The 18,153-nt window shown below is 43.2% G+C and overlaps 1 protein-coding gene across 1 annotated transcript in view; it reads right to left on the minus strand.

The window, feature by feature from the left end:
• Window positions 1-2,141: 2,141 nt before the first annotated feature.
• Tm9sf2 (transmembrane 9 superfamily member 2) overlaps window positions 2,142-18,153 on the minus strand; it is a 51,481-nt gene continuing 35,469 nt past the window's right edge. Inside the window, exons 10-17 of the mRNA XM_032918391.1 lie at window positions 16,918-17,050; window positions 15,352-15,471; window positions 13,036-13,093; window positions 11,314-11,473; window positions 10,438-10,589; window positions 9,297-9,408; window positions 6,090-6,261; window positions 2,142-2,823 (exon numbers count right to left, since the gene is read on the minus strand). Coding sequence (XP_032774282.1) covers window positions 2,756-2,823; window positions 6,090-6,261; window positions 9,297-9,408; window positions 10,438-10,589; window positions 11,314-11,473; window positions 13,036-13,093; window positions 15,352-15,471; window positions 16,918-17,050 — 975 coding nt within the window. The 3' untranslated portion in view covers window positions 2,142-2,755. The remainder of the gene's footprint in view (window positions 2,824-6,089; window positions 6,262-9,296; window positions 9,409-10,437; window positions 10,590-11,313; window positions 11,474-13,035; window positions 13,094-15,351; window positions 15,472-16,917; window positions 17,051-18,153) is intronic.

The following is an 18,153-nucleotide window of genomic DNA, read 5'->3' on the forward strand; positions in this document are numbered from 1 at the left end:
TAATCCCAGGAGACAAGGCAAGGAGATCCCTGAGTTCAAGGTCAGCCTGGGACAAAACAAGTCCCAGATCCAGGCATGGTGGCTCAGGACAGCCATGCAGAATGGCTACCTTAGAGAAGACCTAGGGAGGAAAAAGGAATGTATCGAGCATACCAACAGGAACATACCTCACAGCTGTTCCCAGGTCTTTAACCATGCCTGGTCCCCTTCACAAAGGGATAGCTCTCAGGGGCTCCCATCACCCAGAAAGGGTCTATGGGTACTGTGGGTTCACCAACATGGTCCTCAGCATTGGGTCCTCAGCAGATGATCTTCAGCTCATGACAGCTCACCCCTGCAGTTGGCTTTCCCCACTGCCCTTCATTAGTTCCTTACCATCGTCTCCTCACAATGATCCCTCTGTTTGAGGGAGGGAGAGAGGTAAGGACTATGATACAACCTCACATTCTGGCCTTGAACTCACAGGAATCCTTTTGTCTCAACTCCCCAAGAGCTGGGACAAGCATGAGCCACCATGCCCACTCCCCAATTATTTTACGTACATTGGTGTTTTGACTGCATGCATGTCTGTGTGAAGGTGTTAGACCCCCTGGAACTGGAGTTGCTGATGGTGGTTGCAGGGAATTGAACCTGGGTCCTCTTACCAGCACCACCAACCCTTCAGCTTTTTAAAAGGTTTATATTTATTGGTATATGCACATGAGTGCGGGAGTCTGCAGAGACCAGAGAAGGGGTCCTCTGAGATGTAATTACAGGTGGTTGTGGACCTCTCGATGTGTGTGCTGGGAAGCAAACTTGAGTCCTCTACAAGAGCAGTATATGCTTTTAACTAGAGCCATCTTTTGTCCTACGCACTTTCTTGTAATGCTTTTACGAGGTAAACAGTCCTAATCTGAAAACCTGAAACCCTTGTGTGTGTGTTTGTGTATGTATGCTAGGAACCAAAACCAGGCCTCAGTGCATGGTGGGCAAGCGCTCCACCATTAAGCTCCCCCTACTCAATTTTTAGACAGAGGACACCAGACCTATGCATTTCGCTTCTCCCTGCCAGTGTGTGCGTGAAGTATGGCTGGTTCATAAGAACAAAGGCAGACCAACACAGTCAACTGTGTTGAATCCTGATTGTTCACTGTAGCAAAACCGAAGAGACGGCAGCAGTAAGTCCGGCCGGGCTTGCAGATTAGAGCCTGCAGACTGGACAGACAGACCCTGTTTGGTCAGTGAGCTTACTCAGAGGTACCAGTTACAGTGCAAAGGAGACAGCAGGACGGAAACTTTTGAATGCACTGGAGCTTCAGTGAGCCTCGAAACCAACAGGCTGCTTGGCTGTGAGACAGGGTCTCAATATACACATTGTGCATTGGTGACCCAGACAGACCGGCCTGTTGGGGGTCAAGTGTGCACCTGGCCCAACCGCTGTGTGCAATCTCTTCATTAGCCTGGCAATCTGAGGTAATCTCAGTTGCGTCTGAAGCAAGTGTCTGATCTGTTCTCATAAGCAGGTGCTGGTGAAGCCCTCAATACAAAAGGGGTTTTGATAGAGATCTATCTGAAACCACCTCAGCTTTCCACGTGAATGGTTCAAACTTGCAAGTTGTATGTGAAAAAGTTGTTAGTGATCTCCTAACCTAGGACAAGAACTGTCTGTGAAATCCACTGCAATCATGAGGTAACAACTGCTAATGTGCAGATCATAGATCCTAACCCACACTGTGTGCAAGTACAGGGTGATCCAGGCTGGCCTCCAACTCACTGTGCAGCCAAGACGGGCCCACATCATCCTCACACCTCCAACTCCAAATTATAGGAATTACAAAGGCATGCCCCCAGGTCCTGCTGACTTAAAAAACTACTACACTTTGGAAAGTAAGTCTACAATGTAAAATTTTAATAGTAACAATGTAAGGCCTGCATTTAAGTTCTAAATGCATCACTTATCTGACCACAGGCATGACTACCGTTTCTAGCATTCTTTCAGAGTGAAAACTCAGACTTGACAAAGCCCAAAAGACTAAAATTTCACTTAGGTGGAGACAGAAAGTGTGTGTCTACAGTATTCAACATCAAGTGATAGAACAGTATAGTGGTCAGCACATCTGTATTCACAGTTTTCTTCATATGCTGGGAATGATACAATGAAGGCATTTTTACAATATTTATTAAGATAACAAATTTATAAATCCAAAGACTCAGAGGCACATAGTTTAAAAGGCCAATACCATGGGAATAATGAAGTCAACACAGAAAAGTAAGAAGATATGAACAATTACAACCAATACAAGATTTTTAAAAGCCACATCCCCCCAATGAACACATCATAGGAATCATCCTTCAAAATTACCATGATAAAAAGTTATTTCCTTCAAAGAAAAATAATTCTTTCCACCTACCGAGTCTAGAAAACCCTATGTACAATCGACTGTCCAGTATCGTCAGTATTATGGCCTCCTCTAATCTGCCATTAGAAGTATTGAAAAGTTTATAGCTACCGTATTTACAAATGCACATAATATTTAAATTTGCTCTTCACTGAGAACAACTGAATATATACTTAATCCAATCACAATACAAATGCTTTAGTGTTGAAATACATCTTGTAGGTAGGGACAGGCGCATGGGGAGAGGTGTACTTGGAAGTCTGCTGTTTCTGAAGGATTACTAGGCCATAAGTCTGAGAAAACTCAAGGGAGTCACAAAACAGGTCTTTGTGGATGAAGATTTAGTTTATTGTTTTAACTGGACACACTGGGCTTCTTCAGTCGACCTTCACCACACTGTATATTTTGGTGACAAACCAAAAGCATGCAAAGAAGCCAATTGTTCCTAGAAAAGAAAAAACATCCACAAAATAAACCCCTTTCAAAAGAAGTTCATTACACCAACAAAACAAAAAACAAAGCACACATGTAAAATGACCAGTTCCTTTAAAAAGAAACTTTTACACTCTTATTTAGTATAATAAGAATATAACACAGCTCTGTGATCATAAAACCACTTAAATTCCTTGCAAACCCATTTAGAATTTCTTATAAGATTATCTAAATTTTCCATAATACACATTATCCTGCTTCCCCTACTTTTTGAGACAGGGTTTCTCTGTGTAGCCCTGGCTTATCTGGGAAGTCACTCTGTAGACCAGACTGGCCTTGAACTCAGAGATCCGCTTGCCTCTCCCTCCTGAGTGCTAGGATTAAAAGCTGTGCCACCACTGCTGAGCTCTTCTCCCTAACATGTATCACTGAATTAAAAACAAGAGGTTTTTTTTTTTTTTTTTTTTTTTTTTTTTTTTTTTTTTTTTCGAGCTGGGGACCGAACCCAGGCCTTGCGCTTGCTAGGCAAGCGCTCTACCACTGAGCTAAATCCCCAACCCCAAAAAAAAACAAGAGGTTTTAATACCATGGTTTCTATGTAAGAATTTTTTTTAATCACAAAATGGAACTGCTACCATTTTTTGCCAGAGTGACAGAATAATCAGATGGATATTTCAAATATAGTTGCTAGGAATTAGCAGTATTCGATGTGTTGTAGTAAAAGAACCCAGAAGTTTCTGCAATATATGCAATTGATGTAAGTAGGGTAAGAACCAAGACGCCCAGCAGAGAAGCAGGCAGTTAGGTCCTGCACAGCACTCGGCCGTGACACTGTGCGTGGTGTAAGTTAGCCACATCTCTTAACCCCATTGCTTCTTTTGTTGCTGGAAGTGGGCTTGAACACAGCCTCTCAAATAAGCAAGCAAACACTTACTCTACCACTCAGCTGCACCCTCAGCTACACATACAAGCACGCACGCACGCACACACTCAGACAATAAGCACGGCCTTCTTTTTCTAACACAGTCTCGCTAAGTTCTCCAGGTAGGTCTTGAACTCTTAAGTAGATAGCATTACAGGCCTGTACCACCGCCCCACTCCAAATCCATTTCCTGATCACATTAAAGAGATGTCTCCACTGTCTGTTACACAGAAAAACATGTGCCTTCATTTCAGCGACCTCCATCTGCCTAGCAAAGCTCACAGGGGTCTTGTTGAAGTGTGGCCAAAATCTAATCTGTCTACTAGGCCCGTGTATGAGGGTGTTTATAGTGTAGAGAGCAGAGCGAGCTTTCTCCTTCCTCACTGGTTCTGAGGATCAGACTTAGGTTGTCAGGGTTCTAACCTGAGGTACCTCACCTTATAACAAAAGCTCTTTAATGGCTGTGCCTGTACTGCAGTGGCTCTAAACCTAAAAGTGTGACCCCTTTGGGTCACATATGAGATATCTTACATATCAGATATTTACATTATGATTCATAACAGGAGCCAAATTAGTTTTCAAGTAGCTATGAAATACTTTTATGGTTGAAGATCACCATACCACGAGAGACGTTTTAAGGGATCACAGCATTGGAAGGTTGAGAATCCTGCTATGTGCAATTGAATGTGGCAGCATGAAACCAGCAACTACTTCCAGATCAACACGCAACGAAACTGAGCTGTTCCCAGCACTCACTCGTCCTGTATCACACGCAGCGCAGCCTTGGACACAGAGCATGCCCACAGTATCACAGCCACCACAGCACACACCAGTGAGCACCGACTCAAACACCCAGCTCAGATGCCAGACTACAGCACACTCATGAACCACAGTGTCTTCAGTGTACACAACAGTTATTTCACTGTGCAAAACAAAGACCTCACGGTTTCCTAACCATCACTTCTCATCATGTAAGTGCATCTCAGGATTACAGCACGTTAGACAAGTACATCTAATCAGTCATCAAAGTTGCTTCAAAGATTTCATTTTTATTATTTTTAAAATCGTGTGGTTTTGGATGGACATGTACAGATGCCCTATGACACAGGAAGTCAGAACTACAATTGCAGGTGGTTATGAGCAACCCAAGGTGGGTTCTAAACGCAGGTCTTCTGAAAGAGCAGTACATGATTTTAACCACAGAGCAATTTCTCTGGTCTCTGTGAAGTTGTTTAATTTTTAATAAATGGTTAAATTATACATCAGTTATTTTAAAATGTGCCCTTTATTATTTTTTTTTTCCCCTGGAGCTGGGAACCAAACCCAGGGCCTTGCGCTTGCTAGGCAAGTGCTCTACCACTGAGCTAAATCCCCAACCCCTGTGCCCTTTATTATTAATCAGCAAATATTTATTTTGTATACCTATTTTATGGAAAAGCTTACACTACACTTGCACTTAGTGAGCGCAAACTCTGCTCTACAGAGCATGTAAAACTTCCATGAGATGGAAAACACTGGAAACCGTCAAAACCTGCTTAACAGATAAACTACTTTCCTTAGGAAACACTTAGGAAAAGACTCTGGGAAATGCCAGTATGTAGGGTACAGACCCATGCGGACAAGAACCCATATGGCTCCTGTGAGAGGCTTCTGCTTAATGTATCATCTTACCTGGTTTTCACCAGTATTTTAAATGTAATATACAGAAAAAGTACTCAAGATTTTCTGAATCTATACACAGTATTTGGGTCAGACTTGGGAGGTTATTAATGTGATATACTACATTGATATATTGCTCAAGATCACCTTTTGGATCAGCAAAAGGATTGGGAGAGGTCAGGCTTCATGTCACAGACCCAATGGTGACAACAGAAGAATGATCACCGCCCTGGAGCCTATGGAGCCCAGTGCCCCTTTCCTTAAATTACTGGGAGTTATTTCTGCTGTGTAAACAGACTGGCTTTCAATTAAAAAAAAAAAAACGGTCAGTTTAGAATTCTCAAGCACACATAGACTCAGCTCATTAGGGAAAAATTTTAAAAAAGCCCATGATGCTTTTGGAGTGCGACCCATGCCCTTAAATAGATCCCCTTCCTACAAAGCAAAGTATTGGAGTACACAGAAAGCACTTCTGTTTTACAGGTCGTGTCACAGACTCAGGGTCTGGGATCTAAGTCTATCCCAGGGTACCAGCTAAGCTGTCCTGATGACGTGACCTTGATTCCACTTTTGCATTTTCATTCCTAAGCTGCAACTACACGTGGACATGCCACATAGAGCTGAGCTGGGCTGATGATTTGATAAAGGAGCAGCAGCAGGTAGCACAACATTCATAAAAGAGAAACACATTTCCTCACCTGTAAAAAGGAAGAAGATCAAAACCATTATCATAGTGTAACCGAAGTACAGGATTGTACTTGCTGTTCCCGTGATCTGCAGTTTTGAAAAGAAGTAGTGTATGGCGTATATTAGGAAATACACTGCCGTGAAGCCGCTGGTGAGGAAGGAACGCCACTGCCAATGGTAATCCTGATGGAGAAGGACACAGAGCAAGAGTCATTTCCTAGTGTCAGACATCACAGAGCCGAGCAGGCACAGAGCAACACTGGAAACCCCAACTTAATTTCTACCACAGTTCCAGGTGCTGGCCAACTGACCTTCATGTATTTCCCACTTCATTAAAGGTGCCAAGAGACACACTTTTATTTGTTGCACAGCTATCTGGCTAAGCATGTGAGAAAATATTCAATAGTTTATGATTAATAAAGGACAAGACTATATCTGAAAGGTTAAGATTCTGAAGGAAAAGCAATGTACAAAACCCTTTGATGGTTCGAAATTAATATTCATTTTATTAAAGTTCAGTCAACTCTACATGACACAATTTTCTATCAAGGCCTGGTTGAGATTTACTTCCAATTACAACTCATATAATTTCAACAAGGTAGGTGGTTAAGACACAGCTATTCTTGCCTTTTTCATAAAGTGGTTTTTAGCACAGCAGAACATCTTTTTAAGAAAGAAAAAGAAAACCTCCCAATCTCTGCTACAATTTGGAACTATGTGAAAAAACAAAACAAAACACCTATACTTTAAAAAGCAGGCAGCTGAGTACATCTCTAATCCCAACACTCGCAAGGCTGGGACCAGCTTGACTACTCACTGGGCTACAGCGAGATGTCAAAAAGTAAAAAACAAAACCACGCCACAAACAAAAGAAGCAAAAGAAAATCAGGAAAAAACCATCCATAAATAAAACCGGACTGTAGCTAACTGATGAGCCATCCATGTTTTAGAGAATTAACACTTACTCACAGAACCAGGCAAGGGCAAGAAAGCACATGTGTGTGTGCTGACACCTGAATCCAGGGCTTCCACATACTAGGTGTGCACTCTGTGTCAGAGCCACACTCCAGCCCACATGAGTTTCTATACACCAGCCATGGACAAACTCAAAGAGGACACAAAAATACCTAGGATACATTTTTACCAAAGATGAAACATTTACATGCCAGAAAGTGTAAACATGGAGACAAGGGACAGAAACGTACATGGACACAGAAGGCAGACTTTTGTCTCTAAGCCAGAAAACCTAGTCACTAAGATGCTAGCATTCTCCACGACAACCTGGACCAATACTGACCCTAACAACAGCAGTAAAAGGTCCAAGGGCTCAGTTGGCACAGAGCCGGCTGCACCAGCACAGACTGAGTTCTAGTCCCTAGAGCTCCCGGGCTAGCCTTGTCCAAGGATTAGGTTGGGGAGTGACAGAAGGCGTGCACATGCATCTGCAAACGTCAGGTGAGCTCACCCAGAAAACTAACAGCATCTCCTGGAAGGAAATCGGGAGAGCGAGAAGTACCACTGTATGGAAGACACGACCTCTTAGAAAAGGCTTCATGTCCAGAACATACCCAAGCACTCAGTCCAGGTTACTGTGGGCAGGGCTGCAGTGACCAGACACAGTGTCCCCTACTCAGATGCCCACACCATCAGTCGCTGACACCAACACCATCAGTCGCTGACACCAACCAAACTGAGAGAGCACTGCGTGCCCACTCCACAGCCTCCCCACACCAAAGAGGAAAGAGCCGGTGAGGGTGAGGGAACAAGGTGTGCACTGCTGGGGGTGTGCACAGCAGCATCATCTATAACAGCCAAGGGTGGAGAGACTCACTGCCTGCCAGTGGATAAATGTATACACAGGTATCACACACACAACAGAATGTCACTCCATCTCAAAAGCACCGAAATATGCTAGAGTAGAACCCTTAAAGTATATCCTACGCTTGTATTATTGTTTTTAAATTCATGGATTATTACTGTATGGGACCTGGATGTGCTAAAGCGCATGTGTAGAGATCAGAGGACAACTGTGTGCGTGGAGTGGGTTCTCCTCCCCTACACAATAGCTGGCTCTCAGGGATTGAACTCAAGTGGTCATGCACTTTATATGGCTGAGCTATCTCTACAGCTATAGCATCTTTCCTCCTTTAAAAACACAGAGATCTCACTACGTAGTTCAGGGTGGCTTTCAACTCTGGACTCCTGCCTCAACCTCTGAGATCCGGGAAAACAGACTTGTGCTACCACGCTCTCTTTTAAAGACAGAATTGGACTAAGGCTTGCCAGGATCGGGGTCAGAAGGAAACAGTCAGTCAGTCACTGCTTATGGGGTTTCTGTGTGTAGAGAGTGAAAATATTTTAGAATCAGACAAGCGAGTTGCACAAAACACGCTAAGTGCCAGTCATCTTTTTGAACTTTAAAAATGTAAATCTAACTTAAATACACAATAAAACCAAAACCAAAAAGCAAACAACAGCAAAAGAACAAAACCCCCAAACCGAGTTGGTTTTCTGCTTTGTTTGTGTCTGCAGAGATGAGAAAATAGATCTGAAGATCCATCAGGCATGTCGAAGCTGAGGCTGTGAGCTGCACAGGGCCAGGGACAGCTGTACTGCAGCCCCTCTGTACATGACATGTTGTATGTCAAAAGGCTGGACACTCTAGATTACCCTCACTCTATTTCTGATACACAATGTTATCAGGCGCCTACCTGTCTGAATCTCTACCACCTGTGTGCAGGTGCCTATGGTGGCCAGGAGAGGACAGAGCATCCCACTGAGCCATCTCTCCAGTCCCCAACTATCTAGTTTTACCAATTATTTTATAACCTAGAAACATCTATAAGAATATTAATTTCAAATCAGTCATTAGAATCAGCAATAAAAATTCAGTACAATATTAATATTTTTGGGAACTTGCCACTTTAAAATCTTCACCAATAAACTTTCTTGATTCAATCCTAGTGTGTGTGTGTGTGTGTGTGTGAGTGTGTGTGTGTATGTGTGTGTGTGTGTGTGTGTGTGTGTGTGTGTGTGTGATGACGATGCGGGCGGCTGGAATATAAGTAATTTAAAAAGGTCTTCTTTTGATTTATGAATAATGGTCAATTTCTTTGATAATAAACATATGTGTAGAAAAGTTATCTCAACAATATTCAAGATGAAACATGCCAGTCATAATATACTTATAATTAACACTGAATACTGCTAACACGTACCTCTGCACATAGATGAAAATAGCAAAGAAGTATGGTTGCCTCCGAGCATGTAATAACCAAAATGATAAACACCAGAAACAGGAAGCCAAACATGTAATACATCTGGTGTGACCTGTAATCAAACACGTCAGGACACAATGATACAAATATTTTGACACAATAAATGACATATTGTTCATTCTGCTTTCGACTAGAAACGGTTTTCTTTTTTTCTCAACAAATCAAGGTAGTTTTATGAAGAAGAGGCTGAGACAGGAGGGATGTGGCACATCCTAGCCTCCCGTTCAGGCAGACCCTAACCTACATTCAGGAAAATGGAGCAGCCTTGTTTGCCTACGAGTCAGAAGCGTTTGATAAAAACACAATGGAAAGACAGTTAATGAGGAAAGAAACCACATTAGCACATACTGTTTTAGAATTTGGGAAATTACTATAATAACTGGGGAAGAAAGATACTCTAACCATTTACAAAGCTCCTATTTATTCCAAGTTCATGCTACCTCAGATCTTGGCACGACTGTAATGCATTCCATGTCCATATGAGTAAAGGTGACTGCAGTACACTAGCCCTACTTAAACACAATACAACAGAGAGGCTTCAAACTACAGTAATTTCTCACGGGGTAGTGGCCCACACTTTTACTTAATCCTCAGCACTTGGGAGGCAGAGGCAGAGGATCACTGTGAGTTCAAACCCAGCCTGGTTTACAGAGCTAGTTCCAGGCCAGCCAGGGAGACATAGAGAAGTACTACTTCAAAAAAAGCCTTTTCCACAGGAATGAGAAACAGTGACTGTAGGCTCTGGGGGATTGAATAAACCTTCCAGGTCCTGGAAAGCAGCTTTCCTTCCAACCTCTAACCTCCTACCATGAGCTATCAACTGCTTCTCTCTGCAGTGGGACAATTACTTAACAACACGGGCTAGGAAAAGACTTGGGCTGATATAATCACTTAACCTCCAAAACCTCATTTTCTTCTGTGCAAGATGAGGGCAGAATCCTGAAAGTTACAGAAGAATTAGCAACAAGAGACACAGCCTTCAGTGAGTGCAGCTATTATCAGTGCCCTGCTCTTCCCACAGAGAGACCCTGATGTCCTCTTATTAGAGACAAGGAGCTAAGAGGACTTGGTCCTCACTCACCAAATGCTGTTGAGAATGAAGAAAAGCTGTATAAAGATGCAGCCGAAGGGCAAAATCCCCCCCATGACGATGCCGGGCAAAGGCTTGGTGTAGAAGGACTGCTCGGGAATCTGACGAGGAATCTGATTGGTTCGAACTGGGTGTTCAATGGCCTTCAGCCAAAAGAGGGAAAAACAATTTATAATTAAATACTTGCTAAAAACATTCTGCACAACTTTCTTTTTTCTCAGTTTCTTTGTTGATAATAACTGGACTGGACACTGAAAGTTTACTTAAGTCATCAAACTGAAAGATGTCTTTGGAAGCAATGAGTCAGATACTGCCAGGTACAATACTGGCCAGCCTTCTGGAACAGGCCAAAGCTTTTCCTAATAGTCACCCTACTGACCAATGGCTTTATACAAGGCAGGAAATAGAGAGAACATAGTATATCATTAACAAGGCAAACTCCGGATTTCATTTTAATTACATACTTACTGAAAGATATTATTTGGTCCAGCAATTTCTTCAAATTTTTATATTAGGAAGTGGACAAGAATAGCTTTACCTAATACCACTCCCCAATTCACTGGTAAAGGACATAAGGAAGAAATACTGCAAACAAAAAATAAAACCAAAGAACCCTTATGCCAGGTGTGGTGGTGCATGCCTGTCCTCAGAATTCTGTAGGTGGAAGTGGAAAAATCAGGATATGGAGAGACTGTCTTTAAAAGCCCAACATTCCTAACACTATTACTTCATCAACTGGTTTTGAAGCCCCAGTCTTAAGGGTATGTTTATACCTTATAACATTTTTATGGCATCTTTTAAAGCAGAATATATTAATTTACTCAGCTAAAACCCACTGAAAAAAAGAGTTAGCACCCATGAACTTACATTCTTCTTAAAGCCAAAATATGCACCAATAAACGTCAAAGGCACAGATATGCAGAACCAGAGGGCCAAGATGGCAACCAGGGTGCCAAAAGGAATGGCTGCTGAAGAGCCCTCTCCCCAGAGGATCAGATTCATGATAAAGAAGTCAGCAAACACAATCCTGAAAGACAGAGTCAAACACACATGAAGTAGGGACAGTGCCCTATGATTTGTGTTATAGCATTGGTAACTTAGGTAGAGAATGAAAAAGGAGGTAGAATTTCTAAGTCACAGGCTATACACAATTTAAAACTTTACCTCGAACTACAAAAGTGCCTTTCGCCTGCTTGGTGCAACTCAGACCCCAAGCAGCGGCTGATGAGGGCTGCCTTCCCACATACTTCCACCACTTCTGTGACGTGCGCGGCCATGGACAAGTGGAGTGAGCATCTGGCACTGGCTGGCTCTGCTGTCAGTCACTTCTGCACTGGCTGGCTCGGCCCCTGCCCACGCTTCACCTGGGCTGCATGGTTTCTGTGTTATTTCTATGCTCTAGTCACTAATGCCTTGCTAAGAACTGTCCTGTGCTTTTACTAAACGTAAACACCTCAGTGTGTGCAGCTATACTTCCACTGAGAATCTGAGTCCATTCCTCAATCAGCAACAACCCATGCCTTGACGAACAGCACTTCCTATGACACTGCCACTCCAGTACTGCTCAGAGCTTCCAAATATATTTTTTAGAACAAGGCTGTTATTCATAAAATACATACTTTACAGTTTGTTTTTGGTTTTGGTTTTTCTTTTATGCTGGGGATCAAACCTACATCCTCACATGCAATACTAAGCAGATATATGGATGTAGGTTTGATCCCCAGTGTAGAAAAAAAGCTCTGAGCAGAAGATTTTCTTGAGACACTTTTTGCTGTGGATGGAAAAAATACTCACTAGGAGGGAAGACACTCATGGGAAGCTCTTTGCACCAGCTAGGAAAGCTAAGCGTATGCCTAGGCAAGAGTCATCTGCACAGAATACATCAGCCAAAACAACAGGAGATGTCAGAGACCCAGGATGACTGAAAGGCAGGGTCCTGAAGGAGGCTGACAGGACAGACTTGGTAAGCAGGTCGCTTCCTAAGGTCACCAAGGGAGTATTTGTTCCCAGGGCAGCTCTATGAGGATGCTATTAGCATACCTCTGTTTCTGGCCTGTCAGTGAACAGTCCTGTCTGTCAGAACCACGCTGTGTGCTCTTCCGTGATACTGTTTATACAGTGGCCAGTTCCGGTCTACCAGAAATTGGAAGATTATGCAAGATACTAGACGAGATCAGAAGCACTCCTCAAGAAAGCCAAGGTTGCCTTGATTTGTGGTGTTTGTTAAGTTTGGGACATGTCACTACACATCATGGAATACACAGAAAAACTGGCAATACACTTGGCCTGCCTGGGCACCTTCAGGGAGGAAGGAGCCTGTGATCAGATCAAAAGCTTTAATGCAACCCTGTATGGCAACATATCAGAACAATGTGGCAGACAGAGACAGAAAGACATTTGCCAAGGGAGGTGCTAGCTGGCTTTCTTCCCTCACATACTACTAAAACTTACATGATTTCCATATAAGGAGCATGGTGTCATTTAGCATGTTACTAATATTCACGTTAATAACCCTTTTCAAAAACTAAATGTTTTCTTAGGTTGGGGCATGAGAGATGATCGCTAAGAATTACTAAGAAACTCACTTACCCAGGACAAAGGAAGGATGTCAATAAAACATTTGTTTTCCACTTCTCACCCCCAAAGGCTAAGGAAGAAAAAAAAAAAAATGTAAGCACAGATCTTTTAGAGGAAACCAAGTATAATCCATAATCCAGAGTTTGCCAGACGGAATGAGGCTCACGGGGAAGTGACCTCTGCACACTTGAGGATGCATGCCTGCTATTAAATGGCCTACGGCGCAGGGCAGTCCGGTATTAAGGGCTAAGCCACCCAGTCTGGTCTTATTTACTGATTCTTCAACACAACATTAAGCCATACGCCAACATCGGCGGCTGTGCCGGGTGGGCATGGAAAAGACAAGGGAGGGTAGCTGCTGTTCACTCTGGTCAGTTTCAGAAGCCTCAAGTCTGACTTGCAGCATAAACTCCCACGGTGGTGTGAATCTTTGGGTGCTGCAACACTGTGGTCTCTGCTGGAGTGGGGAGATGAGTGTGTGACATGGGGCTACAGCTCTCTGACAGACACATTTGCTTGTACAATTGTACTTTCCTTTGCTCCTCTCTCGTTTTCCTTCCATTTAAAAAATGATCAAATCATGAGCTATGCAGAGGAAAAAGTGACATTTCTTCTCTGTTTAAAGTCAGACATGAAACTGGCTGATAAGTGTTTTGATTTGAAAGAAGATTTACTATCATTTATAAGCAAGTATACACGCCACTTACTCTAAAGGAAAATGACAAAACTAAAAGAATACAAATAAAGTTATAAGCATTGAATATAAATTCAGTTCTTATGGACTCCAAGTTTACTACTGAGTTTAATAATAAACACAATTCCAAAATTCAAAGTATTTTGTTTTTCTCAAGTTTATTTTATGTATGTGAGGGTCTTACTTACATGTATGTATGTGCACTATGTTCATGCCTAGTACCAGAGGAAATCAAAAGGTGTTGGATTCCCTGGAACAGGAGTTACAGGTGTTTGTGAGCCACCATGTGGGTGCTGGAAACAGAACTCAGGTCCTCTAAAAGAGGAACAAAGTGCTCTTAACCACTAAGCCATCTCTCTAGCTCTTCAAAACATTTTAAAGCATAAGCAACCAAATAGCAAGATACTACTCTGGGTTTGTTTGTTTGTTTTTTTAAATCCTCTTTTTAAACAAAGAGTTCTGCTGGGGCCACAAGATGCCACCTTTCAGTGATGTTCTTGACTGCTCGATGTGGTATCTGACCTGCTGCAGGGGCTTGTGAGGGGTGGAGAGACATTAGGAGGAGGTCTAGGAAGGAGTACTCTGAGTAGAGAGAGGTATAAACGAGCAGTCACTTCAGGAAGTGAATGAAAACCTTTGTGGCCAAAAATAAGGCTGGTGTGGCAGGGAGACTCTATGTCTCATGTATTAGAATATAGAATACATATGACCCCACCCCCACCCCAACCCCACCCCAGTCCCATGTCCTTCAGTAAAGAGCACAACAGGAAGAGTAAGAAAGAACTGGGGGACGCCAACCATGGCAATAAACAGGGCCTGACATTCCTACTTCAGTCTGAGGTCTCCCAACCCCTGTCTTAAGGTCACCTGGACAACTTTCCAGTGTCTCACTTCAAATACTGTTCCTATCAGCAGATCACAGGGCACATCAGACAGCCTTCAGCGTCCCTAAGCAGAGCCAACTGCTATTCTCTGGCCTTGCCACCAACCACACCTGTGGCTCTAACCCTGTACTCTAACTATGCTTTATTTCTGAAGAGTACGAGTGGAAGACATAGGTGCTGGGGAGATGGCTCAGTGGTTAAGGGCATTGACTGCTCTTCCAGAGGTCCTGAGTTCAATTCCCAGCAACCACATGGTGGCTCACAACCATCTGTAATGGGATCTGATGCCCTCTTCTGGTGCATGTGAAGAGAGCAAAAGTGTATTCATAAATAAAATAAATAAATCTTTAAAAAAAGAAGAGTAGACAACGCAACAACGAAAGACGTAACACGTTACTTCCTTCAGGGCTCCCCAGACAGTGACATCTTTGTTTAGTTTATGAATGTTCAACTGATATGCTGCTTTGTTTAACCCAAAAGCTAAAGCTTTAAAGAGAAAGGAAAGCAGACACCAGACAAGCAGCATCACAACCCTTTGTGCTACTGTCAAAGCTGAGATAAATCTAGAACGGGCACCAACAGGCTGGTCTCTAGAAAGCTCTGGGACAGCTGGTATGCAGGGAGTGCCTGTGTGTGTGTGTGTGTGTGTGTGTGTGTGTGTGTGTGTGTGTGTGTGTGTGTGTGTGTGTCCCCGGGTGCAGACCCACAGTGGTGACAGACTCAATTCCAGTCACTATGGCTTTTACTTACACTTGTAGAATCTGGCAGCAACATAGCCAGCAGGTGTGCCCAGTAGCACCCACAAGACCACAGCACATGTCATCAGGGCTCCTCGATTGGCAGGGGACAAGAATCCCAGACATGCGAAAACTAAGAAGCAAGCACCCAGAGTTGTAAATGTTATTACTTGGCTTCCTTTTGTGAAATGACACAATATTTGACAATGCATGAACATGACCCTGCACAAAGTGAACTCTACTGGGGCTCTCTGCAAGGAGGCCAGAAGATCAATCTAGGAAGTTCCTCATAAAATGCTGAAGTGGAACTCTACCTCAAGTGCTAATTCTGGGCTGAGCTCATTTGGCTCTCTGGCAGCATCATACTAAGTAAGCCTCTGGCTTATTCAGGAGCCTATTCTCCAGCCTACCTTCCTGCTTTAGTCTACTATTCTTATAGACCCTAACCCTAGCTAACAAAGTTACCCCCTCACCCTACAACAACAGCAAGTACTACTTGGTCTTCAAAACAAGCCTAGCAACCTGAGTGTAAAGCCTAAAGGTATGAAGTGTGGCTTTCAAACCTACTCGGATGCCAGGCATTTAGAAATAGATTATTCCCGTTATAACATTATGCAATAATCTTACTCACAGACAGGAACTCCAGCACTGTTCACAGTGGCTTGCACTGTATTCTAGCAGTAGGGAGCAGGAGCAAGGAAACCACGGAAGCCATGAGTTTGAGGGCATCCTGGTCTATACATCCTGGTCTATATTCCAAGCTAGCTCAGTATATAATCTCCCTGTCTCAAAAAGTAAAGCTAAACAAAAGGCCATCTACTCTCTCACAGCTGGCCCGCATCCACACAAGAGTGCCTGCTCCCCGGGAAAACCTGGAAGGATCTTCTGTGGCTTCTCTCAGTGACAACACTGGCTACTTTACCAGCAGCTGGACCCAACAGAGAAAACTATGGTTTTAAAAATATATACATAGAGCAGAAGTTTACTCATAAACACTTTCTCTTACAGAAAAGAACAGGGGAAAAAACTGGAGTCAGTGCAGCCCCAGGAGGAGTCTCAGAGTGACCAGTAAGGATCTATTTCACTGATAAAACTTTCTACAATAAACTCTCTCAAGATTCTCAGGTGGCTCCAAGGGACCCTGCAGTTACGGCACATTGCTAGAAAAACAAGTCTTCCTTCCTCCCTAAATCTTCTGCGTGAGAAAACACTACAGAAACTTCCTGTCTCACCTTTAGTTCCTTATCTTTTCTACCCTGGATGCTACAAATAACATGGACTCTTAGCTGACTGCTCTTTCCTCAGGAGTTGAACAGCCAAACTGAATGGCACTGGCTCTGGATGGGTCTCCGAGGCCCTGCATCGCTAGCTCAGTCCCAGCCCCACAAAGGTTTGGTCTACTGGGTGCTGAGTGGAGGGGACACCCAGTCAGCCTCTGGGTGAATCCAACCTGTGTCCTAGGTTCTCACAGAATTGGAGAGTAAAAAGTTTTTAGCAAAGCTACTTCACATAGGAAGAAAACTCATTTCCAAATATTAGAAAAAGTATTTTCTTCTTAATCTTTATGTTAAAAACTTACATAGAGTTACAAAAGTCATAATTAAAATCTGTGTTCCAGATCCTAGAAAGACAGACAGCAGCATCCCCTTTCTTGGAGGACGGAATATATCCCCATGAACGAGTTTCCAGCCAAATTCTTCCTGGGCATCCTCCTACAAGAAGAAAAAGACTCAGTTCAACATGTCACAGGGCAGCATTTTTATTTACCACTGAATATGCTGGTATATATCTTTTCAAACTTATGTTAATGTGAGCATGGAGTCTTAAGACAGCTTTCCAGAACTGTTTCAAAAGGAATGTTACGTACTGAAGTCTACAGTCCCTGGGAAACTGCCTACCATGCACCCTCCCTCCGTAAGATCCTCGGCACTGTTAAGACAGAAGAGAGCGTGGAGAAACTCTACACAGACAACAGGATTCCTCCCAACTGTGGCAGTAAGCTTGTTTGCACTGCCCGCCCAGACACCCAGACTGCACCTGTTGTGCACGCATCACTAAATCACTCTCCTAAACAAACCATGTGAATCTCAGTCTCCGAGTCTCCTCTAGCTGATGACAACTCCACCTCCCAACTACTCAGTCCTCAAACTTGAGTCATCCTTTTGTCATGCCTCAACCCTCTAACATGGCCACAGGACCACCATTTCCCTCCCTCTCCTTATCAATTCATAACATCTTACTTGGTCCCTGTCTGGTTACACTGGATAGGCCTGCTTCCACCCTCATTCCCATTTAGCTGATCCTCAATATGGCAGCCAGAAAGACCCGTTGTAAGCAACTGAGTGGCTGGGCCACCCTCTCTGGCTCCTGTACTCTACAGCTAACTGCATCCTAACACCCCCTGGATGTGCCTGTCCACTCCCTTCCACCTCGGGGAGATGTGCAACACCTTCTACATGGGCGTGCACAGGCACACACACACCTTTCCACTGTTTCTTCATTCTAATACCATTTTGAAGCTTCTTTTCACTCTGTATTCAGAGTTGGTTTATTGTTGTTAATAAATATTTAGTATTCTACTCTGTAGCTACTTCATAATTTTAAAAATCAGCCACCTATTAACTGTTAATAATTATGCAATTTCTAAGCAAATATAAAATATCTACTGTTTGAAAACAAAAACAAAAACCAAAATCCATTGTGCCCAGTTTACTTCCAAAAACAAAACGCTGGGTCTAGGTGTTCACGATTCGAAAGGAAGCCTAGCATTTAAACTGTCCAAGTGCCTTTCCATAGGGCGGACGCTCTGCTTTTC

The sequence above is a fragment of the Rattus rattus genome, chromosome 12 (genome assembly GCF_011064425.1).
Source record: "Rattus rattus isolate New Zealand chromosome 12, Rrattus_CSIRO_v1, whole genome shotgun sequence".
NCBI lineage: Eukaryota > Metazoa > Chordata > Mammalia > Rodentia > Muridae > Rattus > Rattus rattus.